A 27,695-nucleotide genomic window follows, 5' to 3' on the forward strand; every position below is an offset into this window, starting at 1 on the left:
TAGGAGAGAGACGCGCTCCAGGGTCAGCCCTCTGCTATTGGTGGTCTCTTTTTCAAGCTGGAAGGACACTTAGACCCAAGAACGCTAGAACAAGAGCTGCTGCGTTGCTTTGTGTGGGCTAACTGATGCCAGCGGGAAGGAAATGCTGCACAGTGCCCTTCCAGAACAAGCATTGGAAATGCAATAGGTCTCGCAGTAGTAAAGTTTGAGCTATAGGTGTTATTTATTTTTTTGTTTTTTATTTATGTGTTGTTTTTTCTAAATAGCTAAATTAATAGCTTTCTTCTTTACAAAGCCAATAGTTATAATTTTTGTAAATGTGACACCTCTAGCATTTGTAAAGCAACATGTTTTGTATTAACGGGACTTATATGTGACTTATATGTATTGATATAAAAAAAATCAATGGCTTTAAAAAACAATTAATAATTAATACTTAAATAAAATGGATTTTATTTTATATTGCCAATAGCTTAAAGCTTATTAAATATATTTAGTGAAGATGCTGTGGTTGCGCTGAGTGAGGGTGAGTGAGGGTGAGTGAGGGGTTGAGGGTGAGTGAGGGTGAGTGAGGGGTTGAGGGTGAGTGAGGGGTTGAGGGTGAGTGAGGGTGAGTGAGGGGTTGAGGATGAGGGGTTGAGGGTGGGTGAGGGGTTGAGGGTGAGTGAGGGTGGGTGAGGGTGAGTGAGGGTGAGTAAGGGTGAGTGAGGGTGAGTGAGGGTGAGTGAGGGTGAGTGAGGGTGAGTGAGGGTGAGTGAGGGTGAGTGAGGGTGAGGGGTTGAGGGTGAGTGAGGGTGAGGGTGGGTGAGGGTGAGGGTGAGTGAGGGTGAGGGGTTGAGGGTGAGTGAGGGTGAGGGGTTGAGGGTGAGTGAGGGTGAGGGTGAGGGTGATGGTGAGTGAGGGTGAGGGATTGAGGGTGAGGGGTTGAGGGTGAGTGAGGGTGAGGGTGAGTGAGGGTGAGTGAGGGTGAGGGGTTGAGGGTGAGTGAGGGTGAGGGTGAGTGAGGATGAGGTGTTGAGGGTGGGTGAGGGTGAGTGAGGGTGAGGGTGAGTGAGGGTGAGTCTTTGCCACTAAGTGTGGCTCCTCGGCCCCCGCGGGATGTCACTGAGTTACTAGTTAAATTAAGGAATTTAGCAAAAGCTAAAGATGGGCTATGATATGGTGCATGTGCTGTGTAAAGGTCTCTGTAGACTTTGTACACTAATGCACCAGCGGCTGATGAATAGGTGCCAGGATCAGCGAGCTAGAGAATGTCCTCTTTGTTCCACCGGCCAACACTGTTGATGCAGTTTGCATTGTTTGCACTATGCAGGTAGCCTAGCCAGACAAGCCGCAGTCAAGGCGGGATGAGCTAAACTTGCCAAGAATGCTATTTGAGGACGTATGTAAAGAAGGGTGTGCCAATTTTGCATATAAAGGACTTGAGTTAGTTACCCTTCGAACATAACCAGTTGGTCTGTGTCCAGCTGAGGTGACTGCTTGCTCTCTCCATCCACCAGAAACTGAGTTGTAAATCAGCACAGGGGTCCAGTAAGCAAACCAAACAGGAGTCTACCCAAATCAAGAGACAGGCACATTTTGCTGCAGTGCGTTCTCATTTGCACGAAACCTTTGACAGAGCTCAACAGCGTGGGGTTACTTTGTGACTGCAGTGACTTTAAAAAGCAGTGAGAACGTTGGACTGCTTAAACTATGCAGCAGTCTAAAGACACACAAATTCAAGAGGGTTGTCTTGATTCTGCCAGATCCGGACATCTTTAGAAAAAAATGTGTGGAGTCAATGTGCGTTAATTAGAGTTGTTGAAACGGAGTCGGAATTCATACGTTTTTACAAACATTCAACACACATTGAGGGCCCTGGGCTCATTAGCTGTTTGGTGACACATTAGGTTCCACTCGCTGCTCATCAAAAGGACTTCCCACTGGGACCTGAAAAGCTTTAGAAAAGAGCCGAGGAGTGTATTAACTTGAAGCACACAGTGTGGGGTTACAAGGCAAAGAAAACGTCCATCTCTGGGGGCCAGGCAATGAAAGCCATGTGTTTGTAAAGCCAGGCGGAAGAGCAGATTAAGAACAGGAAGGAGAATCGAGGTGGCGACAGGCGAAGGCCCAAATCTTCGGGCCGGCGGGATGAAATAACGACCAACGTAAGACAAACAACTTCTTGGGGAACCTGCAAGAAACAGGACTGAGGGGCGGCCATGACGACTGCACTTCACGGATTTTCACTTTTAATTCTTTTTTTATGTTTGTGAAGAGCAAAGTTTGACAAACTCGCATACCGAGCGCTGTTCCGTAAATTCACAGTTAAAAAAGCACAAACAAAGAAAACAAGACGGACGGACGGAGGAGAGGGGAGGGGGGAGGAGAAATGCGACACGGCGGGAAGGGGAGGGGGCGGAGCGGATTAAATTAAACAAACAAACAAGACGGACGGACGGAGGAGAGGGGAGGGGGGAGGAGAAATGCGACACGGCGGGAAGGGGAGGGGGCGGAGCGGGTAAACAAAGACGGACGTGCACGCGCTTTTAAGCTCAATGCGCATGCGCATTGAGCTTAAAAGTCACGGGCACTGCAAGGAATCGCCACGATTCCTTGCAGTGTGGATAAAGAGTGGATAAGTCCCAATACTCTCGCCTTGCTCGATGCGCATGCGCATCGACAGGCGAGACCTAAAAAGTGCTTACCTGCCGGGATAGCCAGAGCCCAACTATAGTAAAGAGAATTGGTAGCTGTCGTGGAACTGCATGAGGTACACTCGTCTAGCTTCTTGAGGACATCTTTAAACACCATGTGCTTGCATAGCCTGCAGTGAAGGGGTAAAGTCATCACCACTACCAGAAAAAATGGATAGTCCCTCTTTATATGTAACCTTTGGCTAGAGGACACCTGTGGCCTGGTGCAGGCCCCAGGCAAATATAGCTTACTGTTGCCTCCATCAGGCCTTTCGTGATTGCTAAAGTTTGCCAGTCTAGGGTAGGCTCTTTTGACCACTTTAGGCATGTTGTGTGAGGCTTTGTAGCAGGTGCACTAAAACTTCATAAAACTCTGAAAATTAAGAAGGTGGTCTGTTACCCCTTCAAAGAAGTAGCTACTATTAATGTTACCCCTGGGGGAAGTGCCTGTGCTAACTCCTACATCCCATGCTCTTCAGCACACAATGTAGAACTCATCCATATTGAAGTAAATGATCAACAGACCATAAATGTTGGTTCCTGTGTTCGGGAAGTTGGCTGGTGGTCATGAACACTCCCTTATACTAACATTGGCCATAAATTCCAATAAAAACAGAAAAGATAGCACTTAGCGCATAAGTGCTATAATAATGTTTGGAGCAGGGGTCTCCAACCTTTTCTATGATGAGAGCTACTTATGTTCCATCAAACTCATTGAGAGCTACTAATTTAATTAGTGTTGTAATAGTGTCCACATCAGACAAGATTACATTAGTGACCACCATATAAGCATGGTTACTACCATTAATCGTTTCAGCGCATCAGGCAATGGCTGTCAGCAGTAATGTAATACATGCTTTGCCCATATGGAATGCCTCTTGTTGGGTAATATATGTACATTAAATCAAGCAAGCAAAAGCTTCTAATTTAACAGGATGGGCTTCACAGAAGAGAGCTACTTACAGGTAGCTGGAGAGCTAACAGTAGCTCACAAGGTACTTGTTGGAGAAACTTGGTTTGGAGTCAGATCTCTAGCTAGAAAGAAGCTATAGAGCTTGAGGTTTCTATGTGTAACCTTACCTATGCTTAGTATTTAGTCTTACGTGTGTTAAAAAACTTTTCTTTTCATAAAGTTAAGCTTTCGCTTGACTATGAGTTAATGTGATGCTTTACTGTGTTCTGAGTGTTTAATCCTTATGACCTCCTTGGGTCAGCAATGGACTGCTCTACCATTTTACCAGCGAGTCAAGTGCTAAAGGGGAGTACTGGGTAATTTATTTTGTGGTCCAATAGTATTGGGCGTCAAGGACACCAATGACAATATACTCCAGTCATCACAACTGGAACCCGGTATCTCATGATTGCCCGGGGATCACAGGAGCCAGATCCCACACAGCCTTTCATCCCTGGTCACATTCTTGTCCCCTTGTGGCTTCTCTCAATGGAAGTTTTTGGATTTTCGAAGGGCAGCATGTGTTGGAAATTCTCGTAGAGCCTCGTTTCGAGGTGTCCTTTGTTTTCTAGGTTTTATATTGTAATTGTAAACTGTATTTGTGTAGCTTTTATTATCACTGCCGAGGCAGTGAAGCGCTTGGCAGCGAGTATCACGCTACTCCAGAACCCATCCAAGGTTAGATGTAAATAGGTAGTAGTTTAGTTGTATGTGCTTCCCTTTCCCTTGTAGGGTTATCTGTGGTAAGGTTGTTAAGTTTGTGTTCTGGTGATGTCATGCATTTACTTTGGTGTTTTGAATAGGGCTAGATTCATTCAGGTGGATGAAGCAAACGAGGGTGTGAAGTGCTATTGCGAGGGCTGGACATGAGTGCCTGTTAATTGGGTGAATTTGATAGGAGGAAAGAGCTTGGAAAAATCGATGTATTCCATTATTAATTGAAAAGACTGGAATCTGTGCAGAGGAACTGGAAAAAACACAATCTCCAGACTGTCATTTGTGGCAAGCTAGTGGGTTAACCTGTTTAACATCAAAGTTGACTGCCTGTGCAATATATTTAGCAACGTACAAAGAGGTGCTGCTTCCCTGCCGTGCACTCCAGCAGTGCTCTCAATGAACAGAAGACCATTAACTAATGCTTATCAGCCAGCGACAGTGACCCCGACAAAAATGAAGTTCACCTAAAGAGATTCCGAAAGGAGCGCAATCTGCTCGCGAAAGCTCAGTTTAACAGAGCTGGCAGGCTTCGTCATCGCAGGTCTTAAATCCAATATGTCGGCACTGTGATAACTACAGGTGACATCACAACGAGTCTCAGCTGTGTGTGTCCTACTTTGTCAGATACTTTAAATTGGAGTTCTGGCAAATGTAAAGCACTTAATCAATAAAAATAACACTGAAATGTACTCATACGAGACATTTTTCCACTCAAATCCCTAAAAGTGAAATATTTGCCTCAGGAGAGCTTTGAAACGTCTAAAGGTTTTGCAGTCCAACATTCTAAAATATCCAGATGATCCTGCTGTCGGATCTGTTTACATCTGAATGACAGCTGCGGATGCAGGAATTTGGAGCGCCATATCTCACTGTTTAGGCAACAATGCAGCGTCCACAATCTGAGCATTATATTTTATTAATGGAACATAAAGTGAACATCTGGCAAGAAGACTAAACATCTGTATTTCTGTATTTGAAAAAGTAACCTTGGGCTTCCACAGTCCTGTGTTTTGCCTTACACCCTTTCAGAACAATAGCACTTAATACCTAGTACCAGTTTTTACAAAATTCAAAATTTTATTCAGACTAGTTATGAATGCCCACTCCCTTCTGGCACATCGAGAGGAATGGCTTTCAGATCACTCACTCTTAAGTATCAGGGCATTCCCGAGATCTCACAGCTTCTGTTTCCCTGCTACCCTGCAAAGTTATGGGGCCTCATTTATGAGAAATGACGCATCGCTGCGTGAAAGCAGCGATGCGTCACTTCTCAGTGCGCACTCCTTGCGACATTCCTGATGCGTCATATTTACAGTATGACGCATCATGCCGCAAGGAGTTACAGATACGTCAGTATTTCTGATGTATCTGTAAGCACAAAAGTGACGCATTGCTGGAGTGTGTCACAAAAGTGACGGAACTCCAGCAATGTGTCCTTTCACATGGGGCAAGCCCCATGTGAAAGGGCCTGCGTCAGTCTTACGCCTGCTGTGAGGCAGGCGCAAGATTTTGACGCAACAGCGTCCTAAAAGTGATGCAGTGAAATCTCACAGATTTCACTGCGACACTTCTACGACCCTTCCTTGCGTCAATACGCCCCCTTGCATACATAATACCTGGCGCAGGGGTTTACAAAGTGACTCATCTACCTAGATGCGTCACTTTGTAAATATGGCGCAAGAGGCGCATTTTTTACGCCACTAGTGCGTCACAAAAAGTGACGCGGCGTAAAAGTGAGGCAGTTATCATTTTTTAGGACTAACATCCTCCCCCTTCCTTCTCAGATCCCTACTGCTCACTCCACACCACAGCCGTCGGTCACCCCACTACCCCACTGCTCATGCACCATCATTTGTTGCAATAATTCAAGTTGATCACGTACCAGGGTTGAGGATAGGACAGGTGCACCCACGGCTCGTCCAGGATTCAGGGTAAAGTATCCGTTTCCCCCGTCGGATCTTAAGTTTTGTCATCTTCAGCACTTTCCGGATCTTCACGTTCACCTCTGCATGGGAGCCCTTGTCGTGCGCGGATAAGATCTTTACTTTCACCACTGTTGAAAAAAAGGGCAGAGTGCTTCAGCAATAGAGCCATATTGCTATAGTGGCCCTGTCTATAATGGAATTTTAATTGGAAAATATGTATTTAATACATTACGAGGAAAGGCATCATGTAATTTAATTTTCACATTGTTTACCACAGGTACATCTAAGCTGTTTTTTTCTGGGCCCTGAGCATAACACACTCTATTTCCTCAAAAACATAAAAAAAATATGTGTCTGGAAAACAACTACATTTCACCAGTCACTCAATATCAGAACACGGTTGTGAATGGTAGACGACCTGGAATGACTGCACACGGGCTCACAGATATATTTGTATTTGTGTGCTCAGTGCCACACGTTGTGGGTGCACCAGTGCTTTGAAAATGTGCCCAAAATGTTTTAGTGTCATATTAAGCCATAAAGAAGCGTTCTTCAACAACTGATAAGCGAATTCATTAACTGATTGATGACATATAACACTGTAAGAATGTATTACCTACTCAGTGGGACCCTCAAGGCCGTATCAGCAAAGGGCCTTTGCATTTGCACTGGGACAACGTTATGAACCCGGTATCACATGTTCCAGAACTAAGGGGAAGAACCAATAGGCTTTCTGGTATTTGCAGCAGGAGAGTAGTTGCTTGATGCAAGTGGTCAAACTAACATTTAAAACACCTGAGTAAGAAAATTCCTTACAATATATGTTAAGAATGTGGTATTACATCGATAAATTCGTGAGGCTCTTTGCTTAGTATGACAATACCTCACCAAAAGCCTATGATGCGTAAACTTCCTCTCCATCAGATTACCTCTTTAAATGTCCTAGTGCCACATCTTTCACCTACGGTCACAATTCTGAAATCAAGTCACGTGGTATAGTCAACATCACTTACCAGTGGGAAAAAAGAAGTGGCATTAAAAGTAGGTGTGTAAGAAACTGCAAAGTCCTGTCACGGACACTTGGATTTTCCAGCTTCACGAGCTATAAAGATGGTGACTTACAAAGGGGGGTACAAGCGGATTTAGCTCTGCGCTGGGAATGGGGCCTGCGAAGTGAAAGTGTGCCTCTGAGGATGATGGGAAAGTACGCACTTCTTCACGCATTTTCTAAACTTCATCCAACTTCGGAGGCTTTGGAGATCCTTTTGTCTACCACTAAACGAAAGCCCACGAGGAAATTAATATTTATTCAGTCTAGCTGAAGTGAGCTTTAGGTCTCTGAGGCACAGGTAAAGCAGTACAGCAGGTGTAAATAATTCATACTCAAAAAGTCAATGGCATATTCTAACTCTATCATTCATCCTCGTGATGCAATATTAATAGCCAATGAGCACATTTTTGATAGACCGTTTGGGCTCTTTCCCTCAAAAGCCCTGCAGGTGTGTCAGCTAGTAGCAACAAGGAAACACTGCATTCCAAGCATGTCAGTGTACATGCTTCATGCAGTCAGTCTACACTCTGGGGGGAGGGGAAAGGGGGAGGGGACAAGAAGACAGACTTGCATTTCCTGCAGAGAAGAAGGTGAGTTCTTGTTTCATACCTGCATTATAATGTGCATAGCAAAACTGACTAATAAAATACCGTCTGTATACGTCTCAACTTTCTTGTTTCCTAAGTTGCCAGTTATCCATTTCTTGGGCTCTCAATCGTCCCCCCTCGTCTTTATGGTATTCCTAAAGATCAGATCTCAGTCTGCTGTTATTCCCTACCATTGGTGCTGGAACAGTTTTTAGAGTTGGGGTGCTGCCATCAATATTACATCACTGAATTCATAAAGAGTGTGAAAAAAGATAAGTATCACACAAAGAACAAGTGTGGCAAATGAGTAACACCCATTCAGCAGGAGAGTCAAGGGTGTAGGTTGTAAGTGGTGGTGAATTTTAGAGCGCACTGTAGCAAATATATTAGTAAAGCATGGAGTGATAGCTCTTTGTCATTTACATACATCAACATTTTGATGTATGTACGATTGCGAGCAGCCCAGTGGCAGTGGGCTTGCTGGCGGTAGCTGGATGGTCGCTGTTTCATTTTAAAATTGCATTTTGTCCCGCTGATTGCGAGCGGTGGCACGCTCTTTTTAACGCTGTAATTTCAGGTCTTTTTAATGTGTTTCTAACCTTGCCCTCAAAGTTAACAGGTTACTAACCTGCATCTTTCATTCCAGGGGCTGCGCGTGGCTGGCTGTGGGCTGATCGTCCTAGGCGGGCTCACAGCGGTCGCGGCCGCCATCTTTGGTTGGGCAGGACCGGCGAACTCCACCCACGCCACTCCCCCCACGCTACTCCTCTACTTAGGAGTGTTTCCTGCACCTTTCCAGTGATTGCGAGCAGCCCGGTGGCAGTGGGCTTGCTGGCGGTAGCTGGATGGTCGCTGTTTCATTTTAAAATTGCATTTTGTCCCGCTGATTGCGAGCGGTGGCACGCTCTTTTTAACGCTGTAATTTCAGTGCTTTTTACCTGTGTTTCTAACCTTGCCCTCAAAGTTAACAGGTTACTACCCTGCATCTTTCATTCCAGGGGCTGCGCGTGGCTGGCTGTGGGCTGATCGTCCTAGGCGGGCTCACAGCGGCCGCGGCCGCCATCTGTGGTTGGGCAGGACCGGCGAACTCCACCCACGCCACTCCCCCCACGCTACTCCTCTACTTAAACGGTTTACATGTGTCAGCGCAGCAGACGAGCGCAGCGGGCGCGACGAAGGCGTGCCGGAGTTGGGCCAAAGTTAAGCCCGTCTGCGCCCGTCCGCGGCTGGCAGGGGCTAGGGGCACCCCACTCTGCTTGTTTGATTACATACTCCTCATCTCAACTCTGCTCATATTGGACCCCTGGCAAAATCTCCCCCTCTGTAGCTACTCATGTGTCTGTCCTTGGTTTGTCTACTTCCCCTCCCTGTTCCCCTCCAGCGATTGTGTCACAGATGATACCCTCGCTTGTCTCCCCATCCCGACCCTTACTCATTCCTTCACTCCCCAAATACCGGCATTCAACATCTCGGCCACACTACTTAATACCAGGTCAGCGGTCAATCATCAGTACGAGCTATTTGACTACATTGACACGCACGCACCCGATCTCTTGTTTTTAACCGAGACCTGGTTCAAGGCTGACTCCCTGCCCAACATTCTAGCTATATTGCCCCCCTCATACTCTCCCATCCGAGCTGATCGGCCGGAGGGCAAGAGGGGTGGAGGAGTGGCCTTGATAGCTCGCACTGATCTCCACTTTCAGATCCTTCCCTCCCCCCTTATTTCGGAAGTGGACTACCTGGTAGCACGCTCGATCTCATACCAGACACCTTTGACATGTGTTCCCTCTCAACTCACCCCCTCCTTCAATTCCAGTTTTCAAGATCTCCTGGCCACACTGGCGATAAATAACTCATCAGTTCTAGTCCTAGGGGACCTCAATTTCTGGCCCAATGACCCCGCTGAAAACTCCCACTCCAAGGACTTTACTGACCTTATGACCAGTCTTAATTTCATACCCCACATCCACAGTCCCACTCACACCTATGGTCATATGTTGGACCAGATCTGGGCTTTAAATGTCCCCACATCACTTCCCATCGTTTCCCCCTGCCCCTGGTCTGATCACTTAGTTATTTCATTCTCCCTTGCCCTAGCCCCTGAGGCCAAGCCCCTACTCTGCAAGAATATCTGGATCAGGAAATGGGGCAAAGCTGATATGCCGTCCTTCTGCTCGTCCTTGGCCGAGACCAGCCCTGACCTCTCAGGCCTCCCAGCCCCAGTTCAGCTGGCAACCATTAACAACTGGCTGACCCAATCGGGCGACGAATTCGCCCCCCTGAGATGGATTACGGTTAAAAGGGCCCATCCAGCTAATAGATGGTTTAACTCAGACCTCAAGGCGAAAAAGCTAGCTGCACGGAGAGCTGAGCGAGCTTGGAGGAGAGCTTACTGCCCTGTACTGAAAACTGCATATCTTTCTGTCCTCCAGGCCTATAAAAAAGGCATTCTCAAGGCCAAGACTGAATTTTACTCCAACAGGATATTAGCGGCAGAGTCCCAGTCCAAAGAAATTTTCGCCACTGTCCACAAATTAGCCTCATCCGATAGAGCCACGGCAACAATCCCCCCTTCCGAGCATTTCTGCAACTCGCTCAATGAATTCTTCATTGAGAAGGTTGCAAAGATCAAAATCAACATACCCCTCCCTTCACCAACATTCGTTAACCCCTCTCCCCACCCACCGCTTCTAAACTGACCAGTATTCCTCTGTTGACCATGGACTCACTTCCTCCGTTGCTTCAACGGGTAAAGTCGGGCTCCCCCCTGGACTTCGGACCCGCCCACGTCCTCAGAGAAATGTTCCTGGCTTGCCCTACCCCTCCCCTCACACTCCTTAACGACTCGCTCAGCAATGGAGTCGTCCCCAACTTTCACAAAGCAGCGGTTATTATCCCAATCTTAAAAAAACCTGGCGCTAATCCCTCATCCCCTTCCAACTATCGTCCCATTTCCCTGCTGCCATACTTGGGAAAGGTTTTGGAAACCCACGTCACCAGCACCCTGAGCACCCATGTGGAGGCAAATCACTGCCTCTCTCCCCGCCAGGCGGGCTTTCGACCTCTACACTCCACGGAGAAGGTAGTGATTTCGGTAATGGATGAACTTCGCGAGGGCATTGACACCAATCTCCCGCAGGCCCTTATCCTCCTGGACCTGTCCGCCGCCTTTGACACGGTGGACCATTCCATCCTCCTCACCCGTGTCAAGGCGGCGGGCATAGAGGGCTTAGCACTCTCATGGCTTGAGTCCTTCCTGTGCGACAGGGCTCAAACGGTCCACCTTGCTGGCTTCACTGCTGCCTCCCGTAAGGTGGAGTGCGGCGTCCCTCAGGGTTCTTCACTTCCCCCCCTTCTGTTTAATTTATACATCTACTCCTTCATTTTTATGTTACAGCAGCTGGAGGTCACGGTGTTCAATTACGCCGATGACCTCCAGCTAATCTTCAATCTTTCCCACTCCCCCTCGTCCGCTCTGAATGTTCAAACTGTTATGTTATTCATTCACGACTGGATGAACTGCAACCACCTCAAGCTTAATCCAGAAAAGACTGAGCTGGTCTTGACTGGAGGTGGTTGCAGTACATGGTCCCCATCTTTTTGGCCCTCATCACTTGGTGCCCCCCCCACTCCCGGTCCCTAAAGTCAAAACCCTTGGGATTCTGCTTAACTCTCAACTTTCTGTGCACTCCCAAGTCAGTTCGGTGGTATCCTCCTGCTTCTTCTCTCTTAGGATAATCTGGAAAATATCCAGTTTTTTCTCCCTTCCGGCGCTAATGGTTATTGTAATGGCTATGGTGCTCTCGCGCCTTGATTATGGAAACATAATCTACAACGGCGCGCCGGCCTACGCGATACACCGCTTGCAGCTAGTGCAGAATCAGGCTGCCCGCCTGATTCATGGATTGCCCAAATTCCATCGAGCCACCCCATTGCTGAAGGCACTGCACTGGCTGCCTGTGAGAGAACGGTCCTTATTCAAACTAGGCTGCCTCACCTTCCAGGCCAGGATGGGCACTGCTCCTGAGTTTATTTGCTCAGCTGTCAGGCCCTATTTACCGGGCAGAGAACTCTGCTCTACTCACATGGCACTCCTGGCCATACCCCGTTCTAAGAAAAAGAAAGCTGGCGGGGCGAAATTTGCGGCCCTTGCACCTGTGTTCTGGAACTCCCTCCCCCTGGCGCTCCGAACTTCATCCTCTTCTTTAGAGTTCCGGAAAAACTTGAAAACTTTTCTTTTTTCTAGTGCTTTTGCCACCTAGTATGTCCTCTCCTACTGCTGTTTGCTGGTCGTAATCTCCAAAGCGCCATGAAACCGCTTGGTATAAGAGCGCTCAAGAAATGTTTTTAAATTCAAATTCAAAAAACATTTTCTATTGAAATGGACATTACCTTTCCACATAGTTTTATTGATAAAATCATCTCGGGCATAAATGATGATCTCTGAAATCAGATTTCAGAGAATATTTGTCATTGCGCATCATCACATAACGTGTCTTGATTTTTTGTGATCCTATTAAAAATGTGTTCCTATCACACTACAGAATTATGAAAACAGCACTTCATTTGTGCTTTCCGAACCTCTGATATGTTTTGAAAAATGTGTATGGTTCATTTATACGTATTTAAATTTTGCTGTTTGTTAGAAAAAGTTACATTCTGCAGTCTTTCCTTTCATACCAGCAAATAGCCACATAATTCACTTTACAAAATAGTCTCACTTTGAAATCAGAGAAAGAAAAGTAAATTCCAATTTCCATGCTAAAAGAATAGGCAGCAATTTGTTTCTATGTAAAGAGAATAAGTAGTAATTTGTTATAAGACATAGCCTGACTTTTGACTGCTGAACACATAGCAAATGTGACAAGATAAAAACAAAATGTAAAGGCATCTTTTTTGCTTATTCACCTTGAAAACTTCAACATCAGTATTTTGGGGGTGCAACACCCACCACAGTGTTAATAATGCACCTTGAACATTTCCCTGCACTATGTGGCAGGGAAATGTGGGGGGCACCATACCCAAACTCCCCTGGTCCAGGGGGCCGCTCCAGACCCTTAAAGTACATCTCTGCCAGCCTTTCCATGGCGGTTGTCCCGCCATGGAAAGGCTGATGGGAAGCCTGCATTCCAATCACGGTGGCAGTGCCTGCTAGGTACCATTCTGGGGATGTGGGGCTGTCCGGCAGGCAATCAGAACGATTGCTTCTGTCGGACCCGAGGCGGTCGTGTTTGCCGCTCGCCAGCACACCGACCGCCATCACAATCTGGCATTAGAAGTAATGGGGCAACCCAGTAACCCTCAGAACCTTGATGAGGAAACTAAACAAAAACATTGGTTCTGTTGGGGATCGCAATTAGATTGAAAAAAGTATTGAATACAAAAACCAAGCTGTATCCCATGATGGATATAAGAGAGACACACACTGAACACAATAGTAATAAAGGTAAAAGTCTTGTATTAACTGTGTAGTGAATTAATTCACAATTTTTACTGAAGCTGTCCAAACAAAAACATAACACATGGATTGAATATACATTGGGTGAGTGAGTCGTGACTGGTGACAAAGTGCTGAACTTCATTAGGCTGAGTGCAAACATTGATCAGGACTTTCTGTTTTTGTATCGGTCCACACTGAGTCTCAACGAAACAAAGAACGAAGTTACCCTGTTTGAGACTACTGTATTTGAATGTGGACAATTGTCATGTAATGTTTCGTCTTTCTGTATGATCAATGTTTGCACTCATTGCTGTGGTAAACTTGATTGGCCTTATACACCGTAGTACACAGTACAATACACTGCCATTCACAATCCCTGCTCTTGCCGCTGAGTAGCAATGCACGGGAGGCTACCAGGGAACCCTTCTTGTATAAACACCTTCCTTTGACTTATCTAGGTGTTCATGTACGTAATCATACTTTTTATGTGTTAGCTTAATGCAAACAGTATCTTTCAATACCAAGCACATCATTTTTTTCAAAATCAAACACTGCCAAAATGAAGTATTTCTGTTGGAAGAAGGACTTTCAATGGGTTTAGTAAGGTCTCACTGCCAATGACCACGTGTTGGCTTGTTTTAAAGATGTATAATATTTTGGGCGTTGCTGAACTGAAAAGAAAAGAAAATTGTGGTACTAGTACTAATATCATATTAAAGAAACAAGATCTATTTCTGTCTCATTGAGAGTGCACTTCCATTCTCACCAAAGAAATATGGCACCCAAAAGAAAATGAAATTGCCCCTCTTCAGAAAGAAAATAACATAACTATAACATTTGCACTGCCAAATGCCTCATAACATTTGTATGACCCCGCTCCATCAAATAAATGTCACACTTTATAACAAGTGCATCAAATATCAACCTCATAGCAAGTGCAGTGCCCTTTTCCACCAAATTAATGTTATACTCTTAACATTTGAGCTACCGTCTTCAGTAAACAAATGCCATGCTTATAACATATGCTCTCCCCAGCCCTGCTTTGTGACTCTGGTTTTACAACGATAATAGGCGCACTATCCAGCCCCTTTACAACAACCAAATAATACAACCACGACAACTGAACTATCCCACCCCATCACAACACAGAAATCACAATCACTAAACATACCTACCCAATCCACCTTCACCAGATATCATTGTCACTCCAAATGGATTAAACCTGTTGCCATACACAATGTATAAAAGTATTTGCAAGTGCTGGTGTGGCTTGCCAGCCAAGATGGCAGCTGCACTGTAACTTAGCTCCCGTCGCCCTATCCGTGAGACACCCTCCTCGAGGCTGAAGGCGATGGAGCAGCATTGGAACCTTATTCGGTCTGCAAGACCTCCCTCAGTCCCATTTGCTGCCATGACCCACCACACACCACCATCAAGATGGCGGCCAGGCCCTGAAACATGCATTTCCTGGGCGCTATATGACCCGCACCGCACGGATCCTGCTCCCCTCTTTTCCCCCTTGGCCTTCAGCAGTGACTCCCGTCAGCCACCTGGGCCGGTGCATAGCTCGGAGGGAGGCAGCGCATAGACTGGTCACTGTAGGACCTATGCTGACAGTCCTGGGCATTACGGCTGGGTATCCGGCCTGGTCTGGCTGGACGCTCCTCGCTGAATGGAGATCGCCACATCTGTGGAACTGCACGCTACCTGGGCTGCGGCCAGGGCCTCCTAAATACCCCCCCTGTGCTTCTGATCGTACGGGGGTGGAGCGGACATGGCTTCAGGGAGGCGAGGAACGCTGCCTGATTCACCTGCGAGTTGCACTACAGTATTTATGGCGGCTGTGGACCATCTGGCCTCGCTTGTGCGCGTTGCCTTTGGGGCCCTCGCCTCCTCTTTGCATTTCCCCCTTTCCTGGATTCGAATCGTCCTGGCGGCCTGTCCCACTTGTGCTTTGCGGGGGTTGGGAAGAGGCGGCACTCAAGCCTTTCTCCTCTCCCCTTCCTCCTTCGTGAACTCCTTGATGGGTGCATGGGCCTGACTTGGTGGCGATGCAGGCATTACAGGTGTCAGTAAGGGGCTGGGCTCCCCTATGTTTTGGGGGGTTGTGAAGGAGAGGGGTCCAAACCAGTGGTGCACTACAACATGGCGGTGTGGCTGCTTGTTCTGCCCCAAAGGATCAGCGGGCCAAGAGATTGTAGACCCTGGCCTGTGGTGACATAGTCTTGGGTGCTTTTGGAGATGGGGCGAGACAAACCACCTCTTTAGACACCAGCATAAACCAAAAAGGAGCAATATACTAGGCCTGCTTCTAGCACAACTGCAGCTGCCAGGACCTCCCCTCCTGCAGGCCCCCCCCCCAGTGCAAGTAGAACTGGACATTCTCCTCAAAGCCATCCAAGACTCTAAGGAGGCAGTCGAGGCTTAGGTGGGTGAGGTCAGAGTGGACATAGCTTTATCATGTCAAGATATTCACATTGTGGTGGGCCGGGTGACAGAGGCTGAATTCAGGGTCTCCACAGTGGAGGACAAGGTGGCGACCACAGAACTACAAGTCTCCAGGCTGCTCTCCGTATCGGCTTCCCAGGAGTAATGGGCCGAAGATGCAAAGAACTGCTCACAATGGAATAACATGTGATTCAACAAATTCCCCAAGGGGATAGAGACATACGGTGCAGATTGCCTGCTGGTAGAGTGACTCATGTCTTGGGCTTCTGCCATCAAACTGTACCGCTGCTTCTTCGTGGAGATGGCACATCACTCCCTCACCAAGAGACCATAGTGCCCCTCTATATTCTGTTATTGTTCGCATCCTCAATCATCGGCAACGCAACACCCTTCTCCATGAGGCCAGACAACATCACTTACATCATTCTTGATTTTCCTGGACTACACACACGCAGTCCAACCCACGCTTCTTCGAGGACATCAAACAGATGCCTCATGTCCTCAAACTCCAGTACATACTCCTCTTCCCAGCCCAGTTAAAGGTACTATTCAACTCTTTAATCTACTTCTTCGACAATCCAGAACAGGCCTAGGAGTCGGTGATGGAACAGCAAGATCTACAACGTCCCTGTGTCTCAGTGTAGGTGGGGGCACAGATGTGGGAGATCATCCCTGACCCGCTGTCCCGGCCCCCCACTCTCAGAAGGCACTATCTGTCCCGCGGAGGGGGTGGACCTCGCCAAGTCGGCGACATGTCATTGGTACCTCAGGGGACACTGGTCCTGAGTGAGGCTCTGCTATCTGACAGTCCATACCTTTTCAGATCCTGTGGTGATGACACTGGGACACCCACTTGATTTCTGGATATTGGGAGACTCAGAGCTACTCCGATGATGTGACACAAAACTGCACTATGGCCGCTGTGCTTTCCCGATGAATACATTTACTTGGGACACTGCTGGCAATAGTCTGGGGGGAGGTGGTAATTTATTCATTTTTTATGATTTTTTATGTTTACTATAGTAGGATAACTTGAGTTTGCTGTTGGGCACTATTATCCTCTTCAAGGGTGACCTGGGACTGTTGGAAGGCTCCAGGCTCAATTTGACCACCGTGATGTTTGAGATTAGGGTAACAGATGCTTCAGGGTTGGAAGTGTGGGGTGGGGGGTGGGTTGTTTTGTTCTAATTTGTTTGCATTCACAACTACTGTACTTATTGCACGACACACATGCGATTCACTGCACCGACATTCGTGGTCCCACCCCGATAGCACTACACCTCGTATCTGGTCTACTCACTTGAAGGGTGGCCCTCTAACAGACTCCCTTCCCTATCTCCCAAGGTTATAGTCTTATAATGGAACGTTAACAGCCTTGTATACTGTATAAAACTGTCAGTCGTCTTGCCGTATGTTAACCGCCTCCAGCCGGAGGTGATTATGTACCAACAAACCCATCTAATAGGCATGCAATGCACCTTCCTAGGTCGATTAAGCGACAACCGGGTGTTCTTCTCCAGGCTTTCTCGTAGCACTCATGGAGTGGCTATTCTGTTGCATTAGGGATGTCCAATGGTGGTTTATGCCTTTTATCGTCGACCTGCCGAGGTGTTATGTGGGGATTGAGGGTCGATTCGAGTGCACACCCTGCAGCTTTCTTTCGGCATATTCTCCTCAGCAGCAGCTCCAGCAAACGCTGTAGACACTAAGGGATCCTCCTACTGGCCTTTCTCTGCGGGTACCACATTGATTGGGGGTCATTTTAATGCTGTTCTCGGTCCAGTATTAGATACCTCTGAACCGCCTGGCCGGATGGAGTTTACGTTCCTCCCGGCTTTCTCTCTGGGGAGACTCATTGGGTCTCTGTGACACATAAAGGACTTGACACCCACTGTCTGTGAGTACACAACACATCTGCAATGCACAAAATGCTGTTGTGAATCAACCACACCTGGCTCCAGCCTCCGATGTACTTTGTCTGACACATTTGCTGGTTCAAGTCGTGCCCTGAGGCATTTCTGACCATGCCCCTCTCTTACTTGAGATGGGACCCTTCAAAAGGCACCTGAGAGCTATGTGCTGACCTTGTAGGGGAGGAAATTAAGTCCTTTTTGCACTCAACTGTAACACTGTGACCTCTGCTGGGCTTTATGGGCCTCCTGTGAACTTGCACTGCAAGGTCTGATCAACAGCTGCATCTGGGGTAAAGAGAGGCAACAGCTACAGCAGGTGAGGGACCTGGATACCCAGATCCTATCCTTGGAACGGTGGGCCCACCAACAGCCAATGGCTAATCTGTACTACCAATTGGCACTGGCGGGATCCCAACCGAAACAAATCTCACTGGAGGAAGCTAGACAGTGCTGGAGGGCATCAACTCAGCGTGTGTACAAGCATGTAGATAAGTCTGGCAAGCTCCTCTACTGACTGGCAACTGATATGGTGTCCAGAAGTGTACCGTTCATACAGGATGCTGGGCGTACTACCACGAGCGTACCGTAGAGATTGTGCAGGTCTTTGCGGATTACTACTACACACTGTACGTGGAGACACGTATTCCCACGTCAGAACTTGAATCACTTCTATTAGTGGAGATCCCACTGCCTGTGATTTCCCTGTCTCTAGCCCATGACCTTGACCAACAGATTATGGCAGAGGAGATCAACATTGCCCTATCGGAGCTGGCCTCCAGTAAGATTCTGGGCCCAGATGGATTCCCGATCGAAGCCATTGGAGCCATGAACGCTTTTGGTCTCTTCTGCTTCCCCATCTCCGGGCACAATGCGTGGGAGAGGCTGACCATGGATCATTCCCCTTGAATTTTGACACAGCCACTATCGTAGTGCTACCCAAGATGGATCACCCCTCCATCCATTGCTCCTCATGCAGACCCATTTCCCTCATCAACACCTATATTAAGGTATTTGCAAATGTTTTGGCTTTCGGTCTAGGTCCCATCTGATCCATCCAGACTAATGTAAATGTAAATGTACAGGAATTTATATAGCGCAAATCACCAACCGATTTCTAAGCGCTTGCTTAGGGCACCCGTCCTGGTATTCCCATGTGAGATAACCCTGGAAGGGTATCCGCAAGCTGAAAGCCAGGCATCCCGCCGCGAGGGACCGTTGTGGAGATTAAGCAAGCTATTGCCCAGAGTCGCAGAGTGTGAACCCGTGAACCGAGTAGGCACCGGAGCGAGAATTGTCGAGTCCATGGACATTTTAGGACTCATGACCCCGCCGAGCCGGGACCGGGAATCGAACCCTGGTCCCGGGCTGACCTCTGCTTCCAGGTCTGCCTCCTCTAACTAGTGAGCCACACTTCTCCACAATGTGGCAACGTGGGTGGCCACTTTTGGTGTCTCAGGATCCCGGTGCGCCAGTTATCCTTTCAGTACCTAGGCATTTACATCTCTAACCTACCAGAGCTGGCATGGAATCTCAACCTTCGGCCTCTTGTGACTAGGGTGAATGAGGATCTTCAAGGGTGGAGCCAATTATCCTTAAACCCTCTGGGGTGTGCAGCATTATTCAAAATGATGTGTCTCTTCATTTCCTCTATGTCCTTGTACATTTCCCCATCCAATTCCCAATTTTCAGACACTGTATGTTTTATTGCTTTTTTTTTATTTCTGAAAAGCAATAACATTTGGTTTTAAAAAAGTATTTACAAGCAGGTATTACTATTCAACGTATGGTTATGGCAATGCTTGTTTGTTGTATAAGGCAAGAAAATAATAGACATAAAAATATCTACAAAGTCACATTCCATTTCAAAAGCTATGGTGTATGGTGGATACCTTAACACACTGTCTGAAAAAGTCCAAAGCAGTGGCCCCAGAGAAATGATTTTTTCTCTCTGGCTTGCTTCGCTGTGCCCTTGGATGCTGGTGCTTTGACCTCCCTTCACCCCACCCAGGAGTCCTGAAGCCTTCCATACTCCCCTCGTCAGAGAGTGATGAGATGGTGGGAGGAGAATGAACTCTAGATAAGATTTATGAATCTGTTTTCCCTTTCATTTCTTATCTCGTGCAGGATTAAACCCTGTCAATACTCTGCTCAGGAAGCCGCGCGCCAAGAGGGCTCATGCTGTTTCCATCGGCGGTGCTGCAGCAGAGCTGTATTTCACCCCCATGCCGCCGGGCTGACCCTCGCTCTGGAGGTCACTTGGCACTCTGCTGCCATGTGACTGATGGCCGCAACTATTTTCCTCCCTCGTTCTTGTTGGTGAGGCAGGTGCTGAAAACAATTTACGAAAAAAACCAAAGGGAGTCTGGCATTCACAGACGGTATGTAATTCATTTACCGAACTGGAGACGCAAAGTCAGACTCTTAGTTTGACATATTTATTTTCACGTTATAGTTTTGTTGGGTGCATTCAGGCAACACACTGTAAAATGCACACATACGTTTTGCTGTGTGAGGGGGTAGCGCACATTTTCACATATTCCTATAAATCATGACAATACTTAACACATTTGGCATTTGATTGCAGTAAAGTTTGCATGTTTCTCTATGCTACAGTCTACCACTGTGCCATTTGCAGTGCTGTAAATTACAGAGCTTCTATTACGTAATGATCAGCATGCATCCCCCCCCCCCCCCCCACAGCCTGCTCACTTTTCTCTCTCCAATCTGTTTACAACCTGTCGTGTTGCCTCCTTCAATGTCCTCCTACTGCTGGGATGCTTCTTCTCCTATCTTACCTTTCCCCGTTCGTGTCCATTTAATCTTTGCCACAAATTCCGGTATTGTGTATTTTAATCAAAACATTCATTGCCTTCATCCACCGTGTTATTCCTTTCTCTTCAGTATCTCTGTCTCTTCCCTCGGTCTGGTCCCCCTCCTAGATTCGGCTGGACTTTCGTTTTGCCCCAGGCTCATATTCTAGTCTGCAGCTGTCCATTGCACCTCCGATTACCATCTCCTCTATGCAGGTATAAATCCTAGTTTCTGTTTTTTTTGTGTGCCACTCTCACACTGGTCACTGGCCCCTGGAGTGAAATCAGGGGCGGCTCCTCCACAAAGGCGGCGGAGCTTTGCCCCACTGGCTCAGAGTCAGCAGGTGAAAAATAAAATGATGTTCTATCATCATTTTATTTTTCATTTGCCGGTTCTAAAATAAATGTAAATATTTGCCGGTTCTGAGCCAGCGCGTGTAGGGAGGGGCGGGCCATGCCATGGAGTGGGGAGGAGGAGTGCTATGTGCACTTCTAAGTTGCAATGTGTTTTTGGCCGGCCGTCTGACGCCAGCCAAACACACATGCGCACTTAGGTTTCTCCAACCCGGCTGTACTGAACAGTTAGGCTGGGGAAACAGCACAGACTCCCTCTCCTGAACGGAGCGTCTTCCGAGCTTGCTGAGGCCAATCACCACGCGGCTCTCATAGGATGAGAGCAGGGTGGGGATAGCACAGGGAGTCTGTCACAGTGTCTGCTGGGAGGAAGAACACTGGCCAGATGCTTCTATAGGGCCTGGTTTAGACTTTGCTAGTGTGAGGTTACATTGTCACAAACGTGACAGATATCCCACCCCTTTCTCACAAGTGCCACAGAATATAGTGCACTTGTAATACAGCGGACAGGATATGTGTCACGTTTGTGAGGGAGTAACTCCCACCAAACCCTAAATCAGGCACTATTCTCAGAACTCTATGTTGCTCCTTTTATATGTCCTATTGAAATTCAGACATGCAGCCTGCTGTTGTGCACAGATATAGCAAACAAGCATTGGCAATGCCAATAAGTATCGCATTTGCAAGAGTTAGAGCAATTGGCGTTGTAAATGACAAGGTCTATTACCCATGTGTTTAGGTTTGGAGTGGAATGGAGTGGATGTGTGTGGAGTGGAATTTTGTGGGTTGGATTAGAATTGTTAGTTTTGGAATTGTGTGGAGTGGAATTGTGTGGTGTGGAGTGGATTTGTGGAGTGAAATTATGTGGCATGGTGGATAGATAGGGGAAAAGCTGCACAGAACAGATAGACAGGAAGACAGAGAGGGATAGGTAGTTTGTTCACGAAGTGTTGAATGAACTCCAGATAGAGGAGTAGAAAGAGTGTGTGAGAAAGAGAGAAAGAAGGGAAGAGCAGGTGACAGACCCATAAAGAGGGAGCACCTGTGTACGCAGAAGAAACCCTCAAGAAGAGGAGGAGAGCATGGGATTGAGGGATGGAAACCTTGAAAAGGCACAGGAAAAAAACTATGCTCGGGAGGCGCGAAGAGTGTGTGAGAGAGCGATAGAGAGGGGTGAGAGAGAGTAAGAGAGAGGGGCTGATTGCTCTTCCCAAAGAAACCTTATTAACCTCACAGTAAGGCAGGTGTTCAGAGAGACAATGACCATTCACCAGTTGACGGTGGGGCACTGAAGATGGGCACCGGATTAAGAGGCGAGTGAGCCGACATAATGAGCAAGGAAAGAGACAGGCTGTGCACATTTTCAAAATCTGAGTATAAGTGAGAGCAGCACTGAGACGACTGGGAGGGGCACCCAGAGAAAGGGGGGGGGTGAAAGGTGGACAAGTGCACAGAAGTGAGAAGTGAGGTGAGAAGTTACAGGAAGGCAGCTTGTGTGAGCCGGAAGTACAGAGAGGAAACGGGGAGTGTGAGAGAGGGATGGAGGGGGCAGTGGGAGTACGAGATGAGAGGGGTCAGTGGGAGTGGGAGGGAGAGATGAGAGGGGCAGGGAGGATGTGGGGGAGAGATGACAGGGTTGGTAGAAGTATGAGGGAGACATTTTATATTTATTTGTATTTCTTGAGTTTTATATAGGCTGGCTGGACCCGAAGGTATCAGAGCGCTTTACATTGTGAACAACGCCAAGTTACAACAATCATCATTTATACATTTTATACGTACATTTCAAAGTGAATGCTAACTCATAGGTGGCAGAGAGGGAGAAGGGGGATCAGAGTAAGACTAGACGGATAGGTGGGGGGGTGAGACCCAGAGGGGTCATAGGCAGAGCGGGCAGAAAGAGAAAGACGTTCACCTCAAGAGAGTAGCAAAGAAAAAGCATGAGTTCAGTAACTCATTGAAGAGGATTTGGTGCCTTCATCGTCTCATCGTCTCAAGCAGAGACAATGATGGCGCCTAATCCGCTTTCTAACCTGAGACACCGATCATCCCCAGATGAAGGCTTCACAGCCAAAATGCATTGGGATTTATAAAGTTTACACTCGCCATACTGCATTCTGGGAAATGTAGTTCAAAAACCATTTCTGTTTGAAAACAAGAGAGAAAAGTATTGCGATGTAACAATATCATTAAACAGTGAAACCTACGGATACAGAGTGGTGTTTTTATGAACCTGGAAAGAAATTGTTGAAACCTTCACGAAGGACTGTTTAACTAGTGCATGGGAGACTTATCCCACTTGCATGGGGATGCAACCTGGTTTGATACACATTACACTCCAGTACAGAGAGTGATTCCCTGGAGCATGGCACACCCTTAGAACCACAATTTACCTCAGAGGCAGTGCGCTTACCAATTCCTTATTAAGTGTGTTGTAGGAGACAAAATGTATACATCAGATCAGGATCACCCTAAAAGCTGCTAATGAACTCAACTGATCCGTGGTAACAGGAATTGCAAATTAAGTGGAAGAAAGCAGCTGGGCCTAGAACAAGCTCTGTGGCGCGTGCTCCATCACATGGTTCCAACTTGGAGCACCCAGAACAAGGGTTAATTGACTTATAAAGCAGTCCATCTTCAAGGCTATGGGGGCTCTACAAACATGAGTTGGAGTACTGGAGCATGACCACAAACTTGGGTGCCGTTGATCAAGTAGGCCACTGGGGAGGGGAGGTACCCTCACCAATAACAAACTGAAGTGTTTATAGTCTTTTTAACATATCTTGTGTAGATTTTTCAATCTTTTTAATCTTTTTATACAATGCCTGTTTTGTATTCCTTACTGTAATGATTTTAATTCATTGTACAGTTAATACATTCAATTCAATAGGTGTGCGTGTTTTAGGAGACAAAGTGTGTACACATCAGGTGGCAGAGAGTGAATATACTTCAGGGGACACGGAGTGTGTCCCCACTAGGGGGGTACAGCTTGTTTGCTGGTATGTACTTTGGGTCTCAGTGTGTGCATACTTCTAAGGCACAAAGAGTGTGAATGCATGTGTGTGCGTACGTGTGTCGGTGAGTGTCTCTCTATATCTCAGGAGCAGAGTGTGCACATTGCAGGGGGGTACACATGCAGTCCATTAAGTGAATGTTCAGGAGCCCTTTCTGTGCACATCCACGCCACGTTTACAGCCAGCAGTGCATCAGTCAAGAGATTCAATGATCAGCTGGATCTGCTGGCCGCGTGTTTTTATCACAGTATTGAAATAAAGACATCTCCGCTACCACTACTGCAAACGAACGAGAAGAATAACTCGATTTTGATCATGTGGAGGTGCGCATGCAGGGTGTTTACATCGTTCTCGCTCATCGCTGAACTGTACAGTCTCCTTCCGGATCATGTGACGGGGCAGGGCCAGCGTGATATTATCGCTGTTAGAATTGGACAGGCCAGTTGCTTAGGAAGCGTAGCGGAAGAGTAGATAAGAAGGGTAACGGTAAAAGGCGAGATGATTTCTATACTAGATGATGCAGCTAGAGAACCTGAAACACATGTTTAGGAAAGTGGGTACCATGTTTATAAAAGAAAGATCTGCAGCCTCCTTAAGTGGCTGGCATGCTGACACCTGATCTAAGGGAAATGCTACTGATCTACTTCGCCGCTATGCCAGTAACCAGAGTTCTGCGCGGCTGTAGACTGCAATGAGCCGAAAGTGACGTTGGGACGGGAAGTCTCTTGCATGTCTCTGGAGAGAGTGTTTCCCCTGCCTTATGCTAATCTCCAGGTAAGTCACTGAAAAGCTACTGTATGGTTTCTAGATTCCTACCTCAGTGAGCATGACAATCATACATGTCCACTTCGGGTCACCCTGTTTACATGGATTGAGACCCGAGAGCTTGGCTCTCAGGTTAAGGGGCCATGCCTAGTGCACCCCTATTTTTTCAGAGAGTGGCTACTGCCCTCTCTACCCAGGCTGTGGTAGACTGACAGTGGTGACAGAAATACATCTATAGTAAGGAGGGGTGCGTCACTACCCACCCTCCTGATCAAGTCTGTGCAGTCTGCCATGCCTGTGGTCCTGTTGCCTTTGTCTACCTGACATGTGGTTGAAAACCCGTGGGTGCACTGGGGAAGAATGGTGACTTGAGCCAGTGTGTGGAATGCAAACTGTTCTGCTGGACATCCCAGCTCCCCTGGTACCCTCCCCATTTCCTTGGAGAGGCCTGGTGGGCTGGGGTAGACACTCAGCGCGTATCTGGGTTTAGCTGCAATAACTCTGCTAAGAGGACCCTAACCCCACTGGTCAGTGCCTCCTCGTCTGGAGTTAATTTAAATTCCTCCTTAGGGAATTGCACAGGCTGGTACCAGGGAAGACTGTAGGTCATCTGTGCATGCTTTAGTCATGCATTGAACATACCATGAATGTTTTGTGATTGGAGCTGTATTCAGGATGCAAAAGTAGCAGACCCTCTGACTGGATGAGCCTATCAATCAGAGGTGATAAAAGTCTGGACTGGGTGGTCAGCTGTTGTTCAAGACTGGTTTTATGACTGAAGAGGCGGCCACACCAGGTCTGTCCAAGGGAAGCCAACCGCGACCCGCAGTGTGAAGGCAAGAGATAAGACACGTGCTCACAGCGTCTGGAACTTTAGGAAGTTTTCTCTGACGGTTGGAGACTGCTTCCAAGAGTTCAATGAGTATCCAGGGCATCAGCAGCATGGGAGAAGGCCAGCTGTCTCTGTGAGACTTGTGGAGTGTGCACTTTTGAACAAGGACATTGCAGACAGCTGCCCAAGGTGTAGAAAGGAAGCTTACAGCACATCAAGGGAGTTGGTGTGGAAAGGAAGCTTGCGGCACATCAAGGAAGATGGTGTGGAAAGGAAGCTTGCAGCACATCACGGGAGCCAGAGAGCGGGAAGCTTGATTCTAGTCCTTGAAGGTGAGATCAAATCCTCTCTAATCTCCTCTCCTGTGCTGTGGGAGCCTGTACAATCAGTAGCTGGGAATAGAGGCCAGTGCAACTGGCCCCCACCTTTCTTTCTGTGATCTCTGGAGGTATCAGGGTGAACTGGCACTCTGTCCAGCCACTACCCTCCTACAGCTAGCCATTGGCTACTGGACTAGTGGGACTCCAGTAAACTGTGCCAATACATCAGGCACCTGTGGTCAGATCCCTGACACCACTAGAGCAGTGTCCTCACTCAGGATGGGAGGGCACTTCTGTTGCTTTGGGTGTGGGTTATGGGCTTGATCAAGAACCTTTGACTTCACATTATATGCTGAAACTTTATCTTTTCAATTCAAAGATTGGTATCAAGGCTCTAGCAAATTTGAGCAGGCCTGTGAAACATGGTCTGTAATATGCAATGCTAATTGTGTGTTTCATGTTAACTGTGTTTTTATAGTGCTTGGCGTCTAGGCACTACATACTGTTTGGGGTCAGAACTCTGGCCCAGAGGGTTGTAGAGACATCTATCTGGGTTTCACTGGTTATCCTAGTTGTATGTGTAGTATAATTATCTTATGTGTATTAAAGTACTTTTCTTTCATAAAAAGTAAAGCACTTATTGGACATTGAGTTTATGAGCTGGTAGTACGGTGTGCAGTGTACTCTGAATGTCTAACCCCACCTCACCTCCTTCAGTGAGCCTTGGACTGCTCCGTCTCACTACCCAGAGAAAGTCAAGTGCTGGAGAGGAGTACTTGGTTATCCAGTTTTGGGTCCACTAGTACTGAGGCCCCAGGACACCAGTGGGGAACACTCCAGTTGATGCGATTGGAGTGCAGTAACCCCTGAGCCCCCTGGTGCCCAGGAAGCTGGGTCCAACAAGTGGCGAGTGAAAGAAAAAGGAGTTCACAAAAACAACACATGAAGATGAAAGCCACACTGCTCTGTGGGAGGATACAAATGACAGTAAGTAGGGATAAAGAAGAAGGATTAGCCAATAGTAAGCAAGCCTTTTTCTTGGACAATTGAAGTGACCAAGCAAAAGGCAATGGGTGGGCTGTAAGCCAACAGAGTGAATACAGCATGTCTTGAAGAGACAGTGCAGGCACTGCCTAGGCTATAACTAAAAAAACGCAATTACATGCAAGCCTGTATCATTTTGTAGGTACGTACAAAGCGCAAGTGCATACAAAGTGACACAATAGCTGTTTTTTGTCTATTTCCCGATCAGAATTGTGTAGCTGAATACAAAACCAAAGAAAGCAGAGAGACATGTGGCTGGGATTTAAATACAACAGTGCTAATGCAGATAGGTGAGTTCAAGTCCATTGCAGGGGTGAGCGCCTTTGGCACAAACAATTAATATTCAAAAGTAACAATTGATGGACGGAATGCTGGAGAATGCAAACATTCACCCCCAGTCACAAGGATCTGGGTTAAATCCATCATTCTTTTGCTCACCACATCACCCCAGTTTGGACCTAGCCATATGTAAATCGGTCTTGACCCTGTTCCTTATGGGAACAGTCCAGCCCAAACTGCTAAGCCAGTTCCTCCCTGGACCAGAGACAAGCATCCTGGGACCGGATTTCAGGGCATCACCCTTCATCAGCCAGGCTAGCTTGAATCCAGTGGTGTAGTGAGCACGGGACCCACTTGTGGGCATACCCTTCCCACTTGGGGTTACATATGCAAAAGAAACAAATGATGGACGGAATGCTGGAGAATGCAAACATTCACCTCCAATCACAAGAATCTGGGTTAAATCCATCATTCTTTTGCTCATCACACCACCACAGTTTGGACCCAGCCATATGCAAATCAACCCTGTTCCTTGTGGGAATAGTCCAGCCCGAACTGCCAAGCCA

General features: G+C 47.2%; 1 protein-coding gene across 1 annotated transcript in view; it reads right to left on the reverse strand.

Moving 5' to 3' along the window:
* NTN4 (netrin 4) overlaps positions 1–27,695 on the reverse strand; it is a 541,542-nt gene that overhangs the window by 18,525 nt on the left and 495,322 nt on the right. The window contains exon 9 of the mRNA XM_086919074.1: positions 6,227–6,397. Coding sequence (XP_086775200.1) covers positions 6,227–6,397 — 171 coding nt within the window. The remainder of the gene's footprint in view (positions 1–6,226; positions 6,398–27,695) is intronic.

Source organism: Lissotriton vulgaris, chromosome 1_1 (genome assembly GCF_964263255.1).
Source record: "Lissotriton vulgaris chromosome 1_1, aLisVul1.2, whole genome shotgun sequence".
Classification (NCBI taxonomy): domain Eukaryota; kingdom Metazoa; phylum Chordata; class Amphibia; order Caudata; family Salamandridae; genus Lissotriton; species Lissotriton vulgaris.